The following is a 20124-nucleotide window of genomic DNA, read 5'->3' as shown; positions in this document are numbered from 1 at the left end:
GTGTGACGTCTTCCCAGGCAGTAGGAATGAGAAACTTCAGTCCCAGGGAAGCAGGCAGAAAACTAAACAAGGAGGTGTCCTCAGAGTCACACACCAGGCTGACCTCCAGTAAACAACTGGGTAGGACCAGTTATCTAGTTGCCTGTGCCTGCGTGTCACTGTTCATTCTGTTGTTTTTACACCACTTTCCAGCACTGCTTGGGCCAGAGCAGTAACGGGGGAAGGTAACTCCCAGTGCTAGCACAGAGGCGGCAGAGGTGACTAACAGTGACTCTCATGAACCCTATGTAGACCGCAGTGTTTCGGTCATTCTCCCCAAAGCGGAGTTTCTACCTCCAGTCCCCGCCAAGGAACTCCCATCTTATTCTGGGAAACTGCAGGACTGCCTTACATTCTCCGACTGGCATGTCACAGAAGAAGTATCATAGTGGATAGGAGGCCAGATGAATTCACTCCAAAATAGAAAGAGGAAAGAACTTACTGAGTGCCTCTGTGGGCCCGCTATCACACCAACCTCTCCACGTAATTAAGTAACACTCATAACAGCTCTACGAGTTAAGTGGGTCCCTCTATGGGTAAAGAAGAAACTGAAGACTAGGGAGAAGAACTAACTTCCCAACGTCACACCTAATAACTGACAGAGCTGGGATCTGAACTCGAATCTGTCTAATTCGAAAGCAGTCACTCCCTTCCCTACACCACGCGGTCTCTATATGCCTCGGATTTGGAGAGTCTAAGAAATAAGATGGAGGATGTTTTATGAGTTTAATCACAAAAAGCAGGGACTGTGGAAAGCAGACACTCAAGAGACAGGTGAAATTTGATTTTACCCAAATTTACCAATAACCAATCTGAAATCGGTTATTTAAATAATTATAGGAGACGTCAGCTAAAGGAGCCTGGAAGCTTGTATGGTAATTTCTATGCCATTTAATGTTTTTATTACCTCTACTTCTCAGAAGTTTGAAAAGATTTTTTCCTAGAAAGAACTCCATAGAGAATAAAGCCAATAAAGGGGAGAGGGTAAAAAAGGCATGACCAGCACTGTCAGACAGCTTTACTAGTTGATAAACACTCTAGAAATCACCACTGTGAGAAAACACTGTCACAACTCTATAGCCAGTTTACCAGGACAAAGGGTAGCTAAACAAGAAGCTATTTTACCATGCCTGCATTCTGAACATGAGGCCACCTGAAAGCCTACTTTAGGTATTAGAGTATTAGTCCCTGAAAACAAATTTACCGAGTTCAACTGCAATTAATGGACTTGAAATGGCAAGTTTTCTTTAACCCAATGAACATGAAGATTTTATGTCTTCTGTACTCTATTATAATGATAATAGTTCTACTGTATGTATAGTACTATCTTAGCCCACTCCATAATTTGTGTGAGAATTAGGCAATATTATGAAATGGAAAATATACTTCATCCTCTTTGGGAATATACATGAAGGCCCCTTGGTTACAATTAATACAAAGAAAATGTCTGCAATTAATGTCCAAGTTTTGTCTTTTCTAGGAATCCTTATTTCCCTTTGATGGAATAACTGGATTCAGAATTACTGGAAGATATCTCTGAAATTCTCCTGATCCCCAAACAATAAATCACAAGTCACTTTTCTGATGCCCTCAAACTTAAATGAACCTAGAATGTTGAAACACCATTCAGTTTTTCTCAAATCCTCCAGGGCTACTGTCCTTTCCTTCTGTGGTTCCTACTCACTTTGGTCAAAATGGGCACCACGTTCAGGCAGCGAAGGGATCCAAGCTTTCGTAAACTGCTTAGATTCCCTGGCAGAATAAATGAGGCTAAAGGAAAGCATTTATTTGCCCTGATAGGAAAAAGGCAAGAAAGGCGCAGGATTTCTACTTTACCTACGTAGAGACAATCGAAGTTGAACAACTAGAACTTAGTATTCACAAGGCGTTATGACTAGTGGCTACTTACAAGGTCCTACACTATCCAGCCCTCACTCCTACCTGGCTTTATTTCATATCACCCTCTCCTCGCTCACCTCTTCTGGCCACACTGGTCATCTTTTACAAAGCTCATCATCTTTGCACAGGCTGTGTGTCTGCCCGGGATGGCCAGGCTAAATCCAGGACTTCACTCAAATATTTCTCCCTCAGAGTGGCTCACTCTGCTCTTGAATCTAAATGAGAAGCACCCCCAGACCCCCACTATTGGTTACTGTCTCTGTAGCACATTGTTTTTCCTGCACACTCCTCACAATTTGTAATTTCACTTCTACCTGTGTATTGACTTAATGTCTGCCTTTCCTGTGAGACTGGAGGCTTCATGCGGGACAAGAACCCTGTCTCTTTCGTTCACCTGGTGTACCCAGCACAGCGTAGATGTGACGCTTTATTTAGGGAGTAAATGAAGGAGGGCAGCTTCAGGGCCTGGATGACAAGTGTGGTAGAAGGCGCTTCTCCCCACTTCTGCATGAAAGCAACCACCACTCTGGCTGAATCACAAGAAGGCCCCTGGGACCTTCTGGAAGCAGCACCCCTGAGGTGAGCACTCAGGCCCTCAGGCTGGCTGGTGACGCTGGTGAGGCTTCTTCAAGAGTCTCTTGGGCAGGGAACAAGTGGGAGCCAATGAGCCTGCCACGTGGTAACCAGCACTAACAGAGCGATTTAAGAACCCCTGGGACACATTCCTTTGGAGACTCCCAGTAATATCCCAGAGGAATATCTATTATTATTGGCTAAGAACTATTTAGTCTGCAGACATCTGATCTGCATGGATATTTCAGGGTACGCCAACAAGCCTGAGCTGTTCTATTTAATTATTGCAGATGAATCATGTAAACCCACTGTTCAGAGCTCTTTCAAGTGCAGAATTCTGTATTTATGATGTTAAAAAAAAATCCATCCTGAAAAAAAAAATCAAGTTAATTTCTCATCCCCATTCCTCACCTAATGACAATTTTCACGAGCACTAAATTAGAAAGCCAACTTTTCATCTTTTTGTTTTTTGTTAAAACTCCATGTGTTTTTATTTTTTTAATTATTTATTTATTGGCTGCGTCGGGTCTTCATTGCTGTGCGCGCGCTTCCTCTAGTTGTGGAGAGTGGGGGTTACTCTTCGTTGCGGTGCACGGGCTTACTTGCTCCGCAGCATGTGGGACCTTCCCAGACCAGGGATCGAACCCGTGTCCCCTGCATTGGCAGGCGGATTCTAAACCACTGCGCCACCAGGAAAAATCCCCAACTTTTCAGTTTTAAAGAAATCCTTAGAGCTCCAGTCTACTGTGCCAGGGCCAAGAATCCCATGAGTCAGATAACCTTTGGCATTTTATGCTTCCCAAGAGTTGTGCTGTCCAAATCATGTCCTCTCACCTGTATTCTACCTTTCTGTTAGATATCAGATTTCCAGTGTATGCCATTCTCACCTTATCAATCAGTTCCACTGACAACTGCAAGAATTAGAAGCAGAACAGTGAGAAGTCTGTGTGAGGAATGAACAGTCAGCTCACAGGGGAGGAAAGCAAGGCTACTGCCTATGCCATTTGGAAGTCTCTCCTGTCCTTCTGACCCTGCGTATCACAGACAGATTAGAAAGTGCAGAGACCTGGCAGTAGAATTCTGACCCCGGATCCATCCCTCCAATGAAGAAAAGGATCACGAGCACACTGAGTTTCTAAAGACCCGGCTAACAATCACACACCGGTAAGGAGGCTCAAAATCCATTATAAATTAGACCTCCTGGGGGCCTATTACTGAAAAGATGCTTTGAATTTGGCGTTCTTATTTCAAGTAACAATCTTCTCATGGCTGACCAAGTTCCCTAAGAGTGAAGATTAAGGCATTAATCTTTGCCTATTAAAAATTTCGGCAAAATTTTTTAAAACTACCCAAACCTGTCTGCCAGGTCTCATGGACAGCCTCTTCTTCACTTTCTGCCATAGTGTACTCTGGCCAGAAGGGGCACGGAGCCAGCCCGCGGGTTTACACCCACGGCTATTCAAATGATATCCTGACAACAGATTCCTGCCGGGTGGGTCTACGGCTCATCAGACATGGGCGTGTGTCTATTAGAATGTGACCAATCAGGGCCTACCCTTGTTTTAAATGAATCTGGGGTGAAACATTCTTAGACACCTTTTGGATGCTACACGTAAGTAGTGCAGGATTAAGAAGAAGGTATTCTTAAGAGTCAGCAGGAAGGAACTCTTTGTTTTAGAAAAATGGTAACCGAATAAAAGATATAGGATCAAGGTTAAGAGTGTAATTGGATATGAAGCCAAAAATAAAAGGATAATAAGCCCACATTTCGTCAAAAATGTTGACCTAATTTTCTTTCTTGGCTTTAAAATGTTCTTGATTGGATAAACAAGTTTATTTTCTGTTATAGAAGAAATTCGGAGGCAGTGTCTTTTTTTTACTAATAGAGTAAAAAATGCAGCAGAGATTTGGCTTGGTATTAAGAGATCTGCTTGTCAATCTACTAACAAGCACAACTAAGAATCTACTTATATCTGCAATATTGTACTATTGATGGAATAGTTAAAATTCCATGGGACAGAGATTTCTGAAGTGGGTAAACACACACACACACTACAGCCCAAAACAGATCAATCTACTAATGAAATAGGTTGTTCAGCAAAAGAGCCATTTCCTTTAAATCCTATATACTTGGTAGTGTTAGAAAAATATATAATATCAGAAAAACTAGGTTTCCTGCACCAGATTAAACCTACTTTACTTCCACCAGAAAGACATTCTCAGTACAAGTAGGGATCGGTATTTGGGGTTTATGGTAATACTTCAGTCAGAAAGTTTGGCTGGATTGAATGTAATCCTCAGGCGTTATCTGATTCTAGACTTACAAGACAGATTAACATAAATTAAAACAGGACAATTTAAAGTAATTGAAAACAGCAAGACTCTGACAGTGGATGTCTAAAACTAATCCACTAGCAAGCTCTTGTTTCACTTAAGTGAAATTAAGCACAGATCTTAACTGGAGTCTAACTTTATCAGTGGTTTTAAAGAGGATACACAACTGCTAACTAAATAAAAAGTGACAAAGTTAATTAGAAAATCAGAGCTTACCGTGTGGTCTACTGATGTACTGATTCACAATCATGTGATACAGAAACTGAGAACACCTTTGGGGGTAATTACAGATTTTATGCTTTTTAGAACTTCCTGGAAATAACCTTTGCCCACATTTTGAAAGGTAATTTTGAATCACCCCCCACACCCCCCAAATCAGATGTCTTTGTAAACAATAAGTCTGCCAACCCTTATCAGGATAGTCAATCATTTTCCATTGGAATCTGCAGATAAGGAAGCAGAGGGGGTGGCTAAGGCTGGCAGTGGGTTCAACCATAGGAGTAGGCAGCTTCTTTCAGGGTTCTGATTTGGTTTGCTAGGAAAACTCTCCGTATGTTTAATTTCCTTGAATTTTGGGGGACAGGAGGAGTATGGTCAAAAAGACTATAAAAATGATATTTTGTTAAAACAAAAATTGTATTTTACTTCAGTCTGTCTTCCTGTTGCACTTAAACAAACTTAAAAAATATATTAACTTTTAGGTCTCTGACCAAATTAATGCTGAGTGTGTGTATGTGTACGGGCTTGTTCTCTGCATATTTATTGAGGCCTGGCTCCCAGCGTTCGACAGAACAAACAGCTCTTTAAATATTTAAACAGCAAAACTGTGATTCTACCACCTTGCCAAAGAGTACAAATGCTGAATAAGATGGTCAGTCATCTAAATGCATGGTACATTTTTCATATATATTAGATGGTCCAGCCTACCACTTGTAAATATTTTAAAATAATTTCTGTACACTATTTTTTCATATTAAAATTAAAAATAAATTTTCCTACTTAGGCATTAATACCTCAATAAGGATTTTTTTTTTTTTTTTTTTTTTTTTTTGCGGTACGCGGGCCTCTCACTGTTGTGGCCTCTCCCGTTGTGGAGCACAGGCTCCGGACGCGCAGGCTCAGCGGCTATGGCTCACGGGCCCAGCCGCTCCGCGGCATGTGGGATCTTCCCGGACTGGGGCACGAACCCATGCCCCCTGCATAGGCAGGCGGACTCTCAACCACTGCACCACCAGGGAAGCCCTCAATAAGGATTTTTTAAAGAAAAAATGGTATTTGGAAAACCAGGAGCAATGAGCTACAATCAAATGGGCAGTGGCACATTTTTGAAAATGGTAACCCCGCGCCATATCAAACCGTTCAACATTTATTTCTAGTAAATATATACAAGGAAAGTAATCAGTATAGTTCTCCCAAGCCACTTATAGTCCCTAATTCCCTAGCCTATTAAACTTAACATACAGACAACTTTTAATCAGGAATCACTCGACTGTACTTATTGACATCATTTAACTAACACTAAGCCTGTCTAAACCCAGGAAGGGCTTACCGAATTTTCTTCCTTTTTTAAATTATCTGTCACCATTTAAAAATCATAGTACAGTTGCTTAACAGAGACACTATTTTTTAATGACAGTTTTCCTTCATTGAATTTCAACATCAATAAACATCACAGCATAATCACTGAACTGAATGTAAGATAGAATATGTTCACTCTTTTCCAAGACTTGCATTGTAAAAGTGCACGGCTGCTCAATAAATCCTGGATCTCACAACAGACTTAAATATCCCTGGCTATAGCTGGGGGAACAAAGCACTTCACACATCCAACCATATGCTCACGAACGAGCAAATATTCTGTTGCTTGCGTACTTTGGAGCCTAAAGATACGTTGCCATTGTAGAGAAACATAAAAGGTGAAGGCCACCTGGAGGACCTACTGCACCCCAAGCAACAACAGTAGTTTTAATAAAACTGTAATGACTCATTATGGTAAAAATTTATACCAATGAGGCTCCTCCACGCATCTACACCATTTATACACACACAGTTTTTAAAAGTTAACTGGCGCAGTTTTAAAAGAGACTCCTAAAGGGAGAAGAGAATCCAGGCAGAAAAGCAAAGGAGATTAGTGAGACTGAAAAGGAGATACAGATGATAAAATGAGCTAAAACAGTCTCCAAAGTTTACCACAAGCAGAACTGAAGAAGTAACCACAAAATTCTACTGTGTTTAAGAATCACATGGGATGCTTGTTAAAAATGCAAATTTCCACCCTCTATGCTCAAGACTCCAGATTCTATAACTCTAGGCTGGAATCAAGAAATGTGCATTTTATGGGCTTCCCTGGTGGCGCAGTGGTTGAGAGTCTGCCTGCCGATGCAGGGGATGCGGGTTCGTGCCCCGGTCTGGGAAGATCCCACATCCCGCGGAGCGGCTGGGCCCGTAAGCCATGGCCACTGAGCCTGCGCTTCCAGAGCCTGTGCTCTGCAATGGGAGAGGCCGCAACAGTGAGAGGTCTGTGTATCACAAAAAAAAAAAGAAATGTGCATTTTAAATACATACCCAAGGTAAGATTCTGATGCAGGCCATCTCACAGTCTATACTTCTGAGACAAACACTGTAACCTCAGCAAGCACTGGAAGACAGAAGGCCTTCGAGAGCAACCACATTTCCTACCCAAGAGGCAAGACTCAAAAGTCATGTGAAAAGTCAATTCTTAAGAAAGAGAGAAAGAAGGGGAAGGTGGGCAGAGAGAGAGAGAAAGAGAGAGAGAGAAACCAATCATGGTGAATTACTCTTCAGTTTTGAGAGGGTGCAATAATATTTGTGTTGCCCAGGTCATCAATTCATGAACTATTCCAGTGTTAAATTTCCCAAATGGAATTAAAATTATTCATTTATCCAAAAACATATTTAAGTGCCTATGTGTGGCAAGGATGGTAGAGATTCAAAAAAATAGAAAACAGGCCTTTCCCTAAAGGTGCACTCAACCTCCTCACAAAGAGAAGGTCGGTGCCAGGAGCAGAGAAGGATGAAAGACACATGTTGCTAAAGATAAAAATAGTTCTCTGGTGTTCAGGCCAAGAAAAAACTGTCCTCTAGATTTCGTTAGGGAGGGGGTGAGCATCAGAGAAGGCTTCCTGGAGGCGGCATTTACAGTGAATCTTTGAGGGCAGACAGGTTTTGAAAAGGATTCTCCATGTGCAGGAAAACAGCATGCCAGGGACATCAACAGAATGTCCGAAAGTCCACTGAGAGAGCTTATGGGAATATATATAGCTAATATTAGCTTCCAGGGCCATGCTAACTAGTTACCTAGGCACAAAATCCCTCAAAGGAAAACTGTATAAATAAATGCAGAAACAGAGCTCCCTTCTCAGGACACAGAAATTCCAACATCTGGTTCTCAACCCACTTAAAGGGGAGAAAAAAAAAAAAAGACATATGTTACAAAGCCAGGAAACAGTGGTGTAAAAACCCAGCAAAGAGCCGTCAGTAGGCACTTTCTCAAAAGGAAGCTGCCAGCGGCTTCCTCTTCCACATTCACTCACTGTCAAATCTTGGACCCTGGAACGGGCCTTGGAGATAGAAGGAGGAGAGGTAACTGGCTAGCTTAACACACTCATCAGCGTTCCTTCCACTGCTGAGGTCCTAACACTCATTCAACAGAGACTCAAAAGTATCACGTAGCATAAGGCGTGAAGAGAATTCAGAACTTTTGCTTTCTTTTCTACATGAATTTGTTTTTAATTTTCTCTCCTCTCTGCTTCTACTGCTGAGAAAACTTCAGATGGGCTGTTTCTGAACTAGGAGGCAAAGGGACCAAGTATCTCTGCTGCCTCACTGAGGGTCCCTCTTTGAAACACATGGATCAAGGACTCACATCTGGTCTATTTGTCAGCCATCCCAGCAAGGCAAGAGAAGCAAATTCATACATGCATCAAGTTTTGCATCTTGCAAAGTTAACTTACTTTAAACCAACACCCACCCAGGAGGGCTTGTCATTCTTAGTTCTGATTTACACAAGGCCTAGATATATTTTCTGTTTCTTGCCTAAGGTAGTGCTGCATTGAAGCACAACTGAACTGGGTTTATGATTTCAGTCTACAAATGCTGCATTTAATTTCTGTGCTGCTCTGCTTGTGTGAGAAAGCAATCACTCCATGTCACTAAACTGCTCCTTCAGTCTAAATTCTGCTTTGTGAAGGCTGGCACTAAAGGCAGATTACCCTGAAGCTGGATACTGAAAATTTTTTTGTAACATTCTGTTTGCCACATTATAGTAAAAGTCATAACACTCACTGCACCGTAACATATACTATTGCTTTATTCAGTTTTTTTTATATTGCCCAAAGCATTTACTCTGATTCAAGAGGAAATTCTGGTGGGGGAAAAAAAGGAATGTTTAATCTATTTAAATGTTATCTGTTTTATATTATGGAAACTGAAAAAATACACACACAAGAAATCACCCAGACCTCTACGTGCCAATGTTCTCAATTGAACTGGACTATTTTTGATGCAAACTTTGTCAAGTGAATGTCCTTCGTATTTGTGAAATGCCACTCGAATTCTGTACTCTTGAAAGCAAGATTCTTAAAATAATTGAATCCTATACTTAAAATAGCCTTCTTTAGAAAGTGTTAACGAGATATCTCTATATTTCAAGGTAGTATTTGTTTATCTCTAACAAGTTACTGAGTGGCTACTATATGAAATGTAGTTTGGGGCACTGGGAAAATAGCACTTAACAAAACAAAAATCCTGGCCTTCAAGAAACTTATGCTCAAGGGAAAATCCTATATAGTTAAATAATGAATAAATGAAATATAGCCTATTAGATGGGGAGAGACTAGGTAAAGTACTTAAGTAAGGATGGGGGTAGAGAGTTGGGAGCGGGTTGCAATTCTAAGTAGCCGGGCAGGGAAGGCCCCTTTGAGAGGCAGCATTTAAGCACTAGGAGATACCCAGGTGTACCTGGGGAAGGAGAATCCCAAGTATAAAGGCCAGTGTGGCTGGGGTGAAATGGGGAAGAGGGGGAGCCAAAGAGAGGGAAGGGTCTGAGAAATGACAGGGGACAGATCATATAGAGGATTGTAAGCCACTGAGATGTGGGATGGAGAGCTATTAGAGTTTTATTTAAAGCATTAATGTGATCTCGCTCACACTTTTTTTATTGAGATGTAATTCATATATCATAAAACTCACCCTTTTAAAGGGCACAATTCAGTGGTTTTTAGTATAGTCACAAGGCTGTACAACCATCATCACTTCTAATTCCAGAATGCTTTCAGCACTGCAAAGAGAAGCCCAAGACCCCTAAGCAGTCACTCCCCTTTCCCCTGTCCCTCTCAGGCCTTGGCAACCACTACTCTATGTCCTGACTCTACAGATTTGCATATTGCGGTCATTTCATATACATGGAATCGTAATATGTGTGGCCTTTTGTATCTGACTTATGTTTTACTTGTATCTCTCTGGCTGCTGTGATGAGAATAGGCTGAAAGGAGGCAAAGTCATAAGCAGGGAGACCAGTGACTAGATGAAGGCAATAATTCAACTGAGAGATGAGAGGGGTTTGAAACAGGATGGGAGATGGTGAATAAGGGCTGGGTCTCGGGTACATTTAGATAGGCTGGATATTGACTATGAGAGAAAGAAAAGTCAAGGACAACTCTTAGGTTTGGGGCTTATGCACCTGAAAAGATGGAGCTGACATCAACTTAGGGTACAAGGCTGCTGGAGGGGCAGATTGGGAGGAACAACAGAGGCTGGTTCTTGGAGATGTTAATTAAACCTGGGACAGTGATTAGCCTTCTATGTGAAGATGCCAAAAAGAGAGCTGAATATGAGTCTGGAATTCAAAGGATAGGTCTGTGCTGGAGATACAAATGTGGGAGTTAGAGAGTGGAAGGCATTAATACCATGAAACCAGATGGTATCACCAAGGATGTGAGTGACTAGAGAAAAGAGGAGAAATCCAGGGAAAGAGTCCTTGGACATGTCAATATTTCTGGGTCAGAGAGATGAAGAGGAACCAACAAAAAAGACTAAAGGGCTTCCCTGGTGGCACAGTGGTTGAGAGTCCGCCTGCTGATGCAGGGGACGCGGGTTCGTGCCCCGGTCCGGGAAGATCCCACATGCCGCGGAGCGGCTGGGCCCGTGAGCCATGGCCGCTGAGCCTGCGCATCCGGAGCCTGTGCTCCGCAACAGGAGAGGCCACAGCAGTGAGAGGCCCGCGTACCGCAAAAAACAAAAAATCAAAACAAAAAAAAAAGACTAAGAAGGAAGCATAAATAAGGTGGGAGAACCAAGAGAGAATGGAGTCTTAAAAACCAAATGAAAACACTTATGGAGCAGGGCATTGTCCACTATGCCCAATGCTGCTGACAGGTCACTGAGAATTAACCAATGGATTTAGGAGCGCGGCAGGCAGTCATTCACAGATCATGTGTCTTCTCTCCCTCCATCTTGCTCACTCCGCTCCGGCCACATCTGTCTTTGCATTTACCAAGGGTGTGCCTTCCCCAGATATGGCTTTGGAAAAAATAGTCTGAGTGGAGTGAGGAAGTTGACTGGAGTGAGTTCAAGAGACAGTGGTACAAGAAGAACTGAAGTCAGGGGCAATTCTTTTGAGGACTTTAGTTGCAAGGGGATGAAGAGAAGTAGCTGTAACGGGAGGTGGAGTAAAGAGAGGGTTTTAGAATGGGAGACAAAAACATGTCCATGTGCTGGCGGGACAAATCTAGTAAAGAGGGAGGTAAGTGATGCAGGAGGGGCTGAGATGGGTTAGAGGGGACAGAATTAAACACATTTCACCTGTCTATCAAATAGTCAACACTTAGAATATAAATCATCTACTGATACAGGAAAAACAGGTAAGGGCAAGCTATTTTTTTTTTTCCCCAAGAGACAACGAAACCAGTTAAAATTATCTAGGTCCCTTCTTCAAGGCTAAAGATATTGGATTAATTGTACACAGAGTGTCAGGTTCAGGATTAGGCTCTGGGCTTGGAATCACAAGATCCAAGTTCAGGGACTATGACAAGTTATAATAACCCAGAAACTTCTTTTGACCTCCCTTTTTTGTCCATAAAATATTGATTAAAACCTGTCCTCTCTACCTTATAGAATTGATGTGATAATCAAATGAAATATGCAGACACTGTAACTCTTAGGTGAGCTGTCCCTGTGAGGTGTGGTCAGTACTGCTAGATAAGGAACAAGTGCACACGCTCAGTCTCACTCCAACACTCTACACTTCAGCTCTAAGAAGGGGAAAAAGGCAAAATGAAAAATTTGGGGAAGAATAAATACAGCATAGAAAAACAGAAGCTTTCTGGTTATTTATTTATTATTATTATTTTTTTTTGCGGTACGCGGGTCTCTCACTGTTGTGGCCTCTCCCGCTGCGGAGCACAGGCTCCGGACGCGCAGGCTCAGTGGCCATGGCTCACGGGCACGGCTGCTCCGCGGCACGTGGGATCGTCCCAGACCGGCATACGAACCCGTGTCCCCTGCATCGGCAGGCGGACTCTCAACCACTGCACCACCAGGGAAGCCCCAAGCTTTCTGGTTATTTAAATCACACTCAATAATTTGGACGTGAATTATGCCTTAATTTCCACTTTTAAAAAACTCAACAATCCAAAATCCTCTCGCTTAGATTCACCTGAGCCTGGGGCGAAAAAAGAAGTACACTAAATTTGACGGTAGGCCTGAAGCAAGATCATGCTTAAATAAAGATGTGACCTGATACTTCTCCACGAATCTCTTTCATTCTTCCTGCGCCCTACCACCTGCCACGATGACCTCAAATCAAAAGACCATGTGCTCCTCAACTTTTTTGCCAAATAGGAGACATTAGTGGGTGTTTTAAAATTATTTTTTATTTGTTAATTAATTTTAAATTCTGGCTGCTTTGGGTATGGACCATAGCTCTCTTTAAGGAAAATATACCAATACCTTACAGGGTATCTTGATCTAGCCATTAACTTTTCTCCTTGTTTCTTCAGGTAAACTAAGACACAGAGGTGTGTGCTCATTTTTTCAAATGAGAGAATCTACGTTTATCAACTGTTAACATAAAGAATTCTGAGATGGAACTTACTGATACAATAGATGCCGAAGTTGAATTGATCTTATTACTCAACTTCCCCTCACTTCGATCAGAAAACTGAGGGAAGAACTCAGCTGGCCATGGGACCTCACAAGGTTTTAAAGTAAAGTAGGAAAGACAATATACAAGGAAATATATACACACACCTGTAGGTCCATGTGCATGTCACTTTCCTTTAAAATATGTCTCTATCTCTTTACACATGTACCACTTGGCAAAGGAAACAGAGCTCCCTAGTGAGGCCAATGTGTACACTTCATGTGTAATTAATCAGGAAAAGCTTACTTTTTTCTAATTACAAAGATATCTTTGTACCTACATTTATGAATATTTGTATACCAATAACATATTAGGTACTGATTCTTTAGTCAGAATTCCAATCTCCCACTAAACTCCCTGTTACTCTTATTTACATAAAACAATTCACTTTATTTTTTAATAAATTTATTTATTTTTGGCTGCACTGGGTCTTCGTTGCTGCGTGCAGGCTTTCTCTAGTTGCAGCGATCGGGGGCTACTCTTCATTGTGGTGCGCACCCTTCTCATGGCGGTGGCTTCTCTTGTAGCAGAGCATGGGCTCCAGGTGCATGGGCTTCAGCAGTTGTGGCACATGGACTCTAGAGCGCAGGCTCAGTAGTTGTGGTGCACAGGCCTAGTTGCTCTGCGGCATGTGGCATCTTCCCGGACCAGGGCTTGAACCCGTGTCCCCTGCATTGGCAGGCGGATTCTCAACCACTGCGCCACCAGGGAAGCCCAAACAATTCACTTTATAATGATGTATATTATAGAGATTCTAAGAACAAACTATTCTTTTTTTTTTTTTTTTTTGTGGTACGCGGGCCTCTCACTGTTCTGGCCTCTCCCGTTGCGGAGCACAGGCTCCAGACGCGCAGGTCCAGCGGCCATGGCTCACGGGCCCAGCCGCTCCGCAGCATATGGGATCCTCCCGGACCCGGGCACGACCTCATGCCCCCTAGATCGGCAGGCGGACTCCCAACCACTGCAACACCAGGGAAGCCCAGAACAAGCTATTCTGATGGGTAAGTATATCTACCTCAAGCTCCCTCTTAGTGACACACTCCAGTATTTTTGGGGAAGGATTTATTTCAAGTATGTGATTTTTTAAAAAAGTTAAAACATATCATTTAAGGGCCCCAAGCTATTTCAAGGATTGGCTTTGATTTGAATATTTTTAAAGAAACTTTTATCATAATACTATTATAGTGTTATTATAATTATATTATATATAATTAACAATATAATGAACATAATGTCATAATTAATATTAACTCATCCTTATTACTTAGGATCTTCATTACCAATATGCAGTAATAGGCTACATTATAAAATCTTCATAAACTCAGAATTTGCTGAAGAGTGTGGAGCCCTTCACCCTCACCCTCACCCTAGGTAGAATCAGCTGTGCTTTTTCTTAGATGACACTTTCTGCCTCTACACAGCTTTTCTGCCTTGCTTGGCCAGCAGTCATTTCTTGCTCCTATCAGCATGCCTAGAGCTAGCAGGCTCCCCTAGTTCCACGCAGCTTTTTTTTCTTGATTCTAAAAGTAGTAGAAAGAGCCACAGTCTCAAAGTGTGGTGATTCTGCCAGAACCCAGCTGCATGGCCCTGGACAAACCACTGAATCACTTTAGGAATTCGCTTCCTTGTCTACACAATGGTAGAACTGGCCTGAATGATCGTTAAGTCCTAACCAACCTTAAAACTTTATAATGAATGAACCTTACTAAGAGCTAGGAAAAAGAATAGAGAAACTCAGAGAAAGGACCTCAGAAGTTCCCATACTTTGCTGCATGGAATTTATAGTATCTTGGGTTTGCTATGTCATGGACGTTTCGGTCTTCTAGGTTCTTTGTTTTATCTCCAATAAGTGACGTTCTGCATTGGATAAATCACATCCAGACAAATGGGACAGAATTACATTTAAGAGCTTTTGAAACAGGAAGTTAAATATGACTCTTAAATATACCTATTTCACATAAAAGATAAGAATTCAAGAAATTTTCAGAAATTCACAGAATTATTCCTTTATGAAAACTTCTGTTTCTAAGTGCATTTCCATTTGATGTATCAACAAAATGACACTACATGCATTAAAAAGTGACTTACCTATAACTACATCATGACCATCGACTAAGCCAGCAGAGAAGAGCTCCTGAGAAACGCCGTCTGCCGTATCTGCCCAAACGTGAAATGAAGGTGTATCAGTAACCATACAATAAAACCCCCAAATCCAGTACAATGTAAAATATAGATTTTTCATTTAGAAAAATCATCCATGTGTGTTTCAATTCAACAATTCAGATTCTATCAGGAGGAAAAATCAGAAGCAAAATGTGAAATACTTTTGCCACGTACAATTTGCATCCTGCTCTTTATTCAACAGAGGTTTTACAAACTTATTGTTTCATTTTTGTTGAACCAAAAAACTATTACCCTTTGTCTACTATCTGAGTTATTCTCAAATGCCCCTCTAGAAGTTAGCTCATAACTGTTCCCTATGAACACTGCTCTTCTTTCTTGCCAAGGTAAACTCCAGCCACCATCAATCCTTTTCTATCATTAGTAGCTACTGAGTTAGAATTTATGGCAAAGGTTGAAGACGTAGCATTTGATACAACCTTATATTTGGTACAAACAGCCTATGAGCTTGTTGGACTATTAAGATGAGCTCTTTAAATTTATGCTATTAAGAAAATCCTTTAACATGACTTTGATCATTTGATAGCAACAGACTCATTCTCTTAGAAAATGTGGTTGGATAAAAGAATGTAGTTTCTCAATGATATGTGACAGGAGTTAGCAATCTCATAAAGATGGGACTGAACAGGCTGTAGCAAGTGAATATAACTGAAATTACTTAATTGAGAGGTTATACACGAACACGACGATAGTGAGAAGTCTGTTTGAAGACTTTGTAAAGGGAAATTGATAAACTGCCATGTGCTCAAAGAACCATTATGAACCCCTACGTTTTCACAAGGGAGATGACATGGTCTCCATGGCGGCCTGATATTCTCACAAATAGCCAATACTATAGCTGGATAAGAAGAAACTGGGAAAGCATAGCTCCTGAATCAAACAAGCCTAAACTGAATTGCAGTTTGCTATGCCAAAGCCTGCCCTCAACACAGACTGGGTTTCCCTGCTTAGCCTGTGTTTCACATGTGGTGATTATGTAAGTGGGCTCAGGTGTGTGGGGTGTGTGTATATGTGTGTGTGTGTGTGTACCTGCATGAGCACATAGCTGAAGGTACAATTATCTTTCACACTGGGCTTTAATGTGCTTATTAGCCCAGTGTCTGACTCATAGTAATTACTCAACAAATGGTAATTGATGATGATGAGGCAGCCAAAGGTCATGTGAAATGCTCCTTACACCCTTGTGCTCTTTCTCCCTCATACATGGCCCTATTTCCTAAATCTCCAATAAAAATTTGAGAGCTGATATATATTCTTTGTACTTTCAGAGAATCTGTGGTATTCTATCATTTTACTCATTCAGTGAAATGGAATGAAGAAAATGGAAAAGAAAAACATAGGAATCTTACTAAACAATGAAATTCCATACAAGGTGGGCTTAAAAAAAAAAAAAGGTGGGCTTATCTTGGGCCTTGTCCTTACTGTTAGAAGTATAAGAAACACTTTATAAAATTCTCTCAGAGATAAAACCTCTCATAGCATGGAACCCAAGGTAGCATAATGAAAGGCTCTACTCTGAAAATGATGTAGCTTTAGAACATTCAGCCTCACAATCGCCATCTTCCTGGATGCCACTAGAAACTTCAGGAAAAGAAGCCTATGGAATTAAAGTGCCTGCCTCATAGACACCGGGCACAGAGTAGTCAGTGGTTAAAAGCAACTGGATGTGTTACCACCATCTCTAAAGTATCAGTAAGATCTTACACTTGAGTAAGGAGCTATAATCAAAGAAAGTAGTTGAGAATGGAATAATCAACAAAGTCATATTGAGGGCTAGCACTAAAGCAGTACGGAAGCAAATTAATGTTCCCAAATGAGCAAAGTGTACAGCACCTCTGACTATTTTCAGGACTCTTGGGTACCAAATGAGTCATATTAAAATAGCAAAAGGGTTGTGCTGGTTGGTCAAAATGGAAATATTCCTTGTCTGTGTGTGTGCCATTAAGCAGTTATTTTTCATGCAAGTTAAGTAACATATCAGTAATAGTTTAGAACAAAAACTTGAAGGTAATTGGTAATTTATTTTTCTTTAAGCTGCTTGACGTTCCTAATGTGTAAACGGGTTAAATAATCATAATCACGTACGCCCTGCTTTCTAGATCATTACAGCAACATAGTAAACACAAAGGGCTTGCCCTCAAATGACGACAGAATATTTGATATGTTCATATTACACACTCAATGATGTATATATTTATCTGTGTATACACCAGAGACATAGTACACATGGTATGCATGCACAGATCGAGCGCAAACAACATCTCAAATGCAGACAGCATCAGTAATCACAGAGGTACAGTGATATAGCTATGGTGTTTCTGAAACTAAACGGCTGTGCTCGCTCCCCAGGGAAGGCCAGCTATCATCAGGAAGCGAGCACTATGGTTTCTGTCTGGGCAACAAAAGCAGAGACTCTGAATCTAACCATGGCAAATGAGGTTGCCAAAGCTAGCACAAAGGGCCAGGTAATGCTGATAAGGCCGTCTTATCCCCAGCAATCCTCAACTCAGAAATTCATTTCCTTGGTACCTTTGAAATTAAAATTGATTCTTATTGCCACTGTCAATCTTACACAATCAGATGAAAAGAAACCCTTAAAATAAGAATTCTTTTACTTACTATACTTGAAACATTTATTATATAACTGCTAGATTTTATTACAGTATTGGCTGCTCCATATCTTTATATTATGACAAAACAGCTTTTTGATAACAGCAACCGGCAACTGTTCAATTTCACAGACTGACTCTAAATTGTCAAAGACTGCCCCCGGAAAGAAAGATCAGTTAGCAAATTCACCAGGGCCTTATTCACATTTCTTTTGTAAAAAGATATGTTTAATTCAAATATACTGGAAATCATGAAATCTTTGTGTTTACAGGGGACTAGACATCAGGGCCAATGAATCTATGACTGACCACCTATGGCCCAGGAACATATTTTGTTTGGTGGGCACTGAACCTGAATGTATTTAGACAGAACTCTTTGGTTTTCTGAAGTTCCCACCATTCACTTTGGCTCCTGTAAGCATTTGAGTTTGTGTCTTCTTACAGTTGATAATAGCAGGGAGGTCAAGCAGTTAACTGACTGACTAGCTATCAAGCTAGAAAGTTTCGGGTTTTCAAAATTTTAGCAAATACAATTTATTTAATCGAATAAAAATTTACGTGGAGTTCTAATACATAAAATAGAGAATGTTATTAGCTTACATATATTAATATGTTCAAATGTATAAGACTAATGAGACATCGAAGCTGTTTTCATGTATATAAAAGTCTGAAACCAGAGATCAAGGTCAACAGCTCCAGTCTTAGCATTAGCATCTGTTTTTCACTTCTCTAGATTGTTTTGGTTATGCACTAAAGAGTGCAAAGAGCAATTTTTGTTTAACAACTGATGTCGTGATCTCCAAAGCCTGTATCCAATAATTAACCAAAATGACTTGAGATTCTCGTGCATACCAGGCACCTGCCAGGTGCTAGAGACACCAAGAAACAGGACATGGCTCAATGACTTCCAGGCATCCAGGCGCTAAAAGAGCAACCAGTCTAGCCTTGAAACTATTTTAATAACTACTCAAAATACTAAAATTATATTCAGCTGCAAGACTAGCACTGTTCCTACCAAGTTTCCTAGCGGTGCCTGCAGCAAGTAGAGGCCCAGATACTCCTCAGCACAGGCTTCGTGTAATCTGAACCGACAACAGAGAGGCAAAGTATGCTACCTTTTGGTCTGATGTCACTGTTTGTTGCTCAACCCTAATTAAGACTGCTACGCGCGTCTCATCACACTCATCATAATGTCCTTTAGGCCCCGAATCACCACGCCAGCACTTCTTTTCATGGTCAAGCTAACAGATGTAATTTATAAGTGCGTATATTCTGTGCAGCACGTGTCACTGGAATTCATGCAGTCAGTAGTGGGTTCGGTTTGGATTCCCCACAATTATTGCAAATCCTTCCTTTCTTCCTTCCTTCCCTCCTTTGTTTTTAGAGAACACATTTTTGAATAGCAAATTATAACTACATGCTAGTAATCAATTTCTGAAATGCTCTTGGTAGCAATAAAATGATAATTTCAATTAAAGCTTACCTCTTCCTGGAGTAAACTCAAATCGTATATCATTAAGTTCCTTTCTGGAGTTCCTGAAATACATAACGAATAGCACATTAAAATCTAATGAAGCAGAGTTTAACCAAACTAAATGTATTCCGATTTTTACAAGATGCTACTGACATATAGATAGCATTTAATAGTTTTGGGTTACTTCTAGATACTTCTTCCACTGGAAGAGGCAGTTATGACAAGAATAAAGGGAGATATTGTTTAACTGATTGAATTTACCTTATACAAACATGATTGTATCACAAAATTCCAAAACTAAATGCTCCTTTTATAAAATCTACACTAAATCAGTAACCTTAAATTTAATTCCATAATTAAAAATTTCAGAAGCTTTTAGTCTAGCATAAATAGTATTCAATACATTTTTCATATTTTTTCCTGGGAAAATAGTATTTTATCAAATTATTTTTTTTAAGTTTTTTTTTTTTGATGTGGACCATTTTTAAAGTTTTTATTGAATTTGTCACATATTGCTTCTGTTTTTTGTTTTGGTTTTTTGGCCGTGAAGCCTGTGGGATCTTAGCTCCCTGACCAGAGATCGAACCCACACCCACTGCATCGGAAGGCAAAGTCTTAACCACTGTACCACCAGGGAAGTCCTCTCAAATTATTTTTAAAAGTGAAACAAACAAGGAAGATAGCCTTAGCGATAAACTTCACAACAGCACTATACATTAAATCATACAACAAAAATGTCCAGAATAAGATGTGTATTTTGTTGTTAAAAATTTTATCTAAATAAATAGAGGGGGACCTCTGAATGCTATGAAATTGCCCACTGAATATATAAAACTTTTAAGAAATTTAAAACG

At 40.7% G+C, this 20124-nt stretch overlaps 1 protein-coding gene across 3 annotated transcripts in view; it reads right to left on the bottom strand.

Annotated features, from left to right (window-relative positions):
- STK39 (serine/threonine kinase 39) overlaps window positions 1-20124 on the bottom strand; it is a 301230-nt gene that overhangs the window by 40580 nt on the left and 240526 nt on the right. For all 3 annotated transcript variants that reach the window (XM_060152718.1, XM_060152717.1, XM_060152716.1), the window contains 2 exons: window positions 19280-19332; window positions 15095-15163 (listed from right to left, as the gene is read on the bottom strand). In XM_060152718.1, coding sequence (XP_060008701.1) covers window positions 15095-15163; window positions 19280-19332 — 122 coding nt within the window. The remainder of the gene's footprint in view (window positions 1-15094; window positions 15164-19279; window positions 19333-20124) is intronic.

The sequence above is a fragment of the Lagenorhynchus albirostris genome, chromosome 6 (genome assembly GCF_949774975.1).
Source record: "Lagenorhynchus albirostris chromosome 6, mLagAlb1.1, whole genome shotgun sequence".
NCBI classification, from domain to species: domain Eukaryota; kingdom Metazoa; phylum Chordata; class Mammalia; order Artiodactyla; family Delphinidae; genus Lagenorhynchus; species Lagenorhynchus albirostris.
This window is presented reverse-complemented; position numbering and strand designations above follow the sequence as displayed.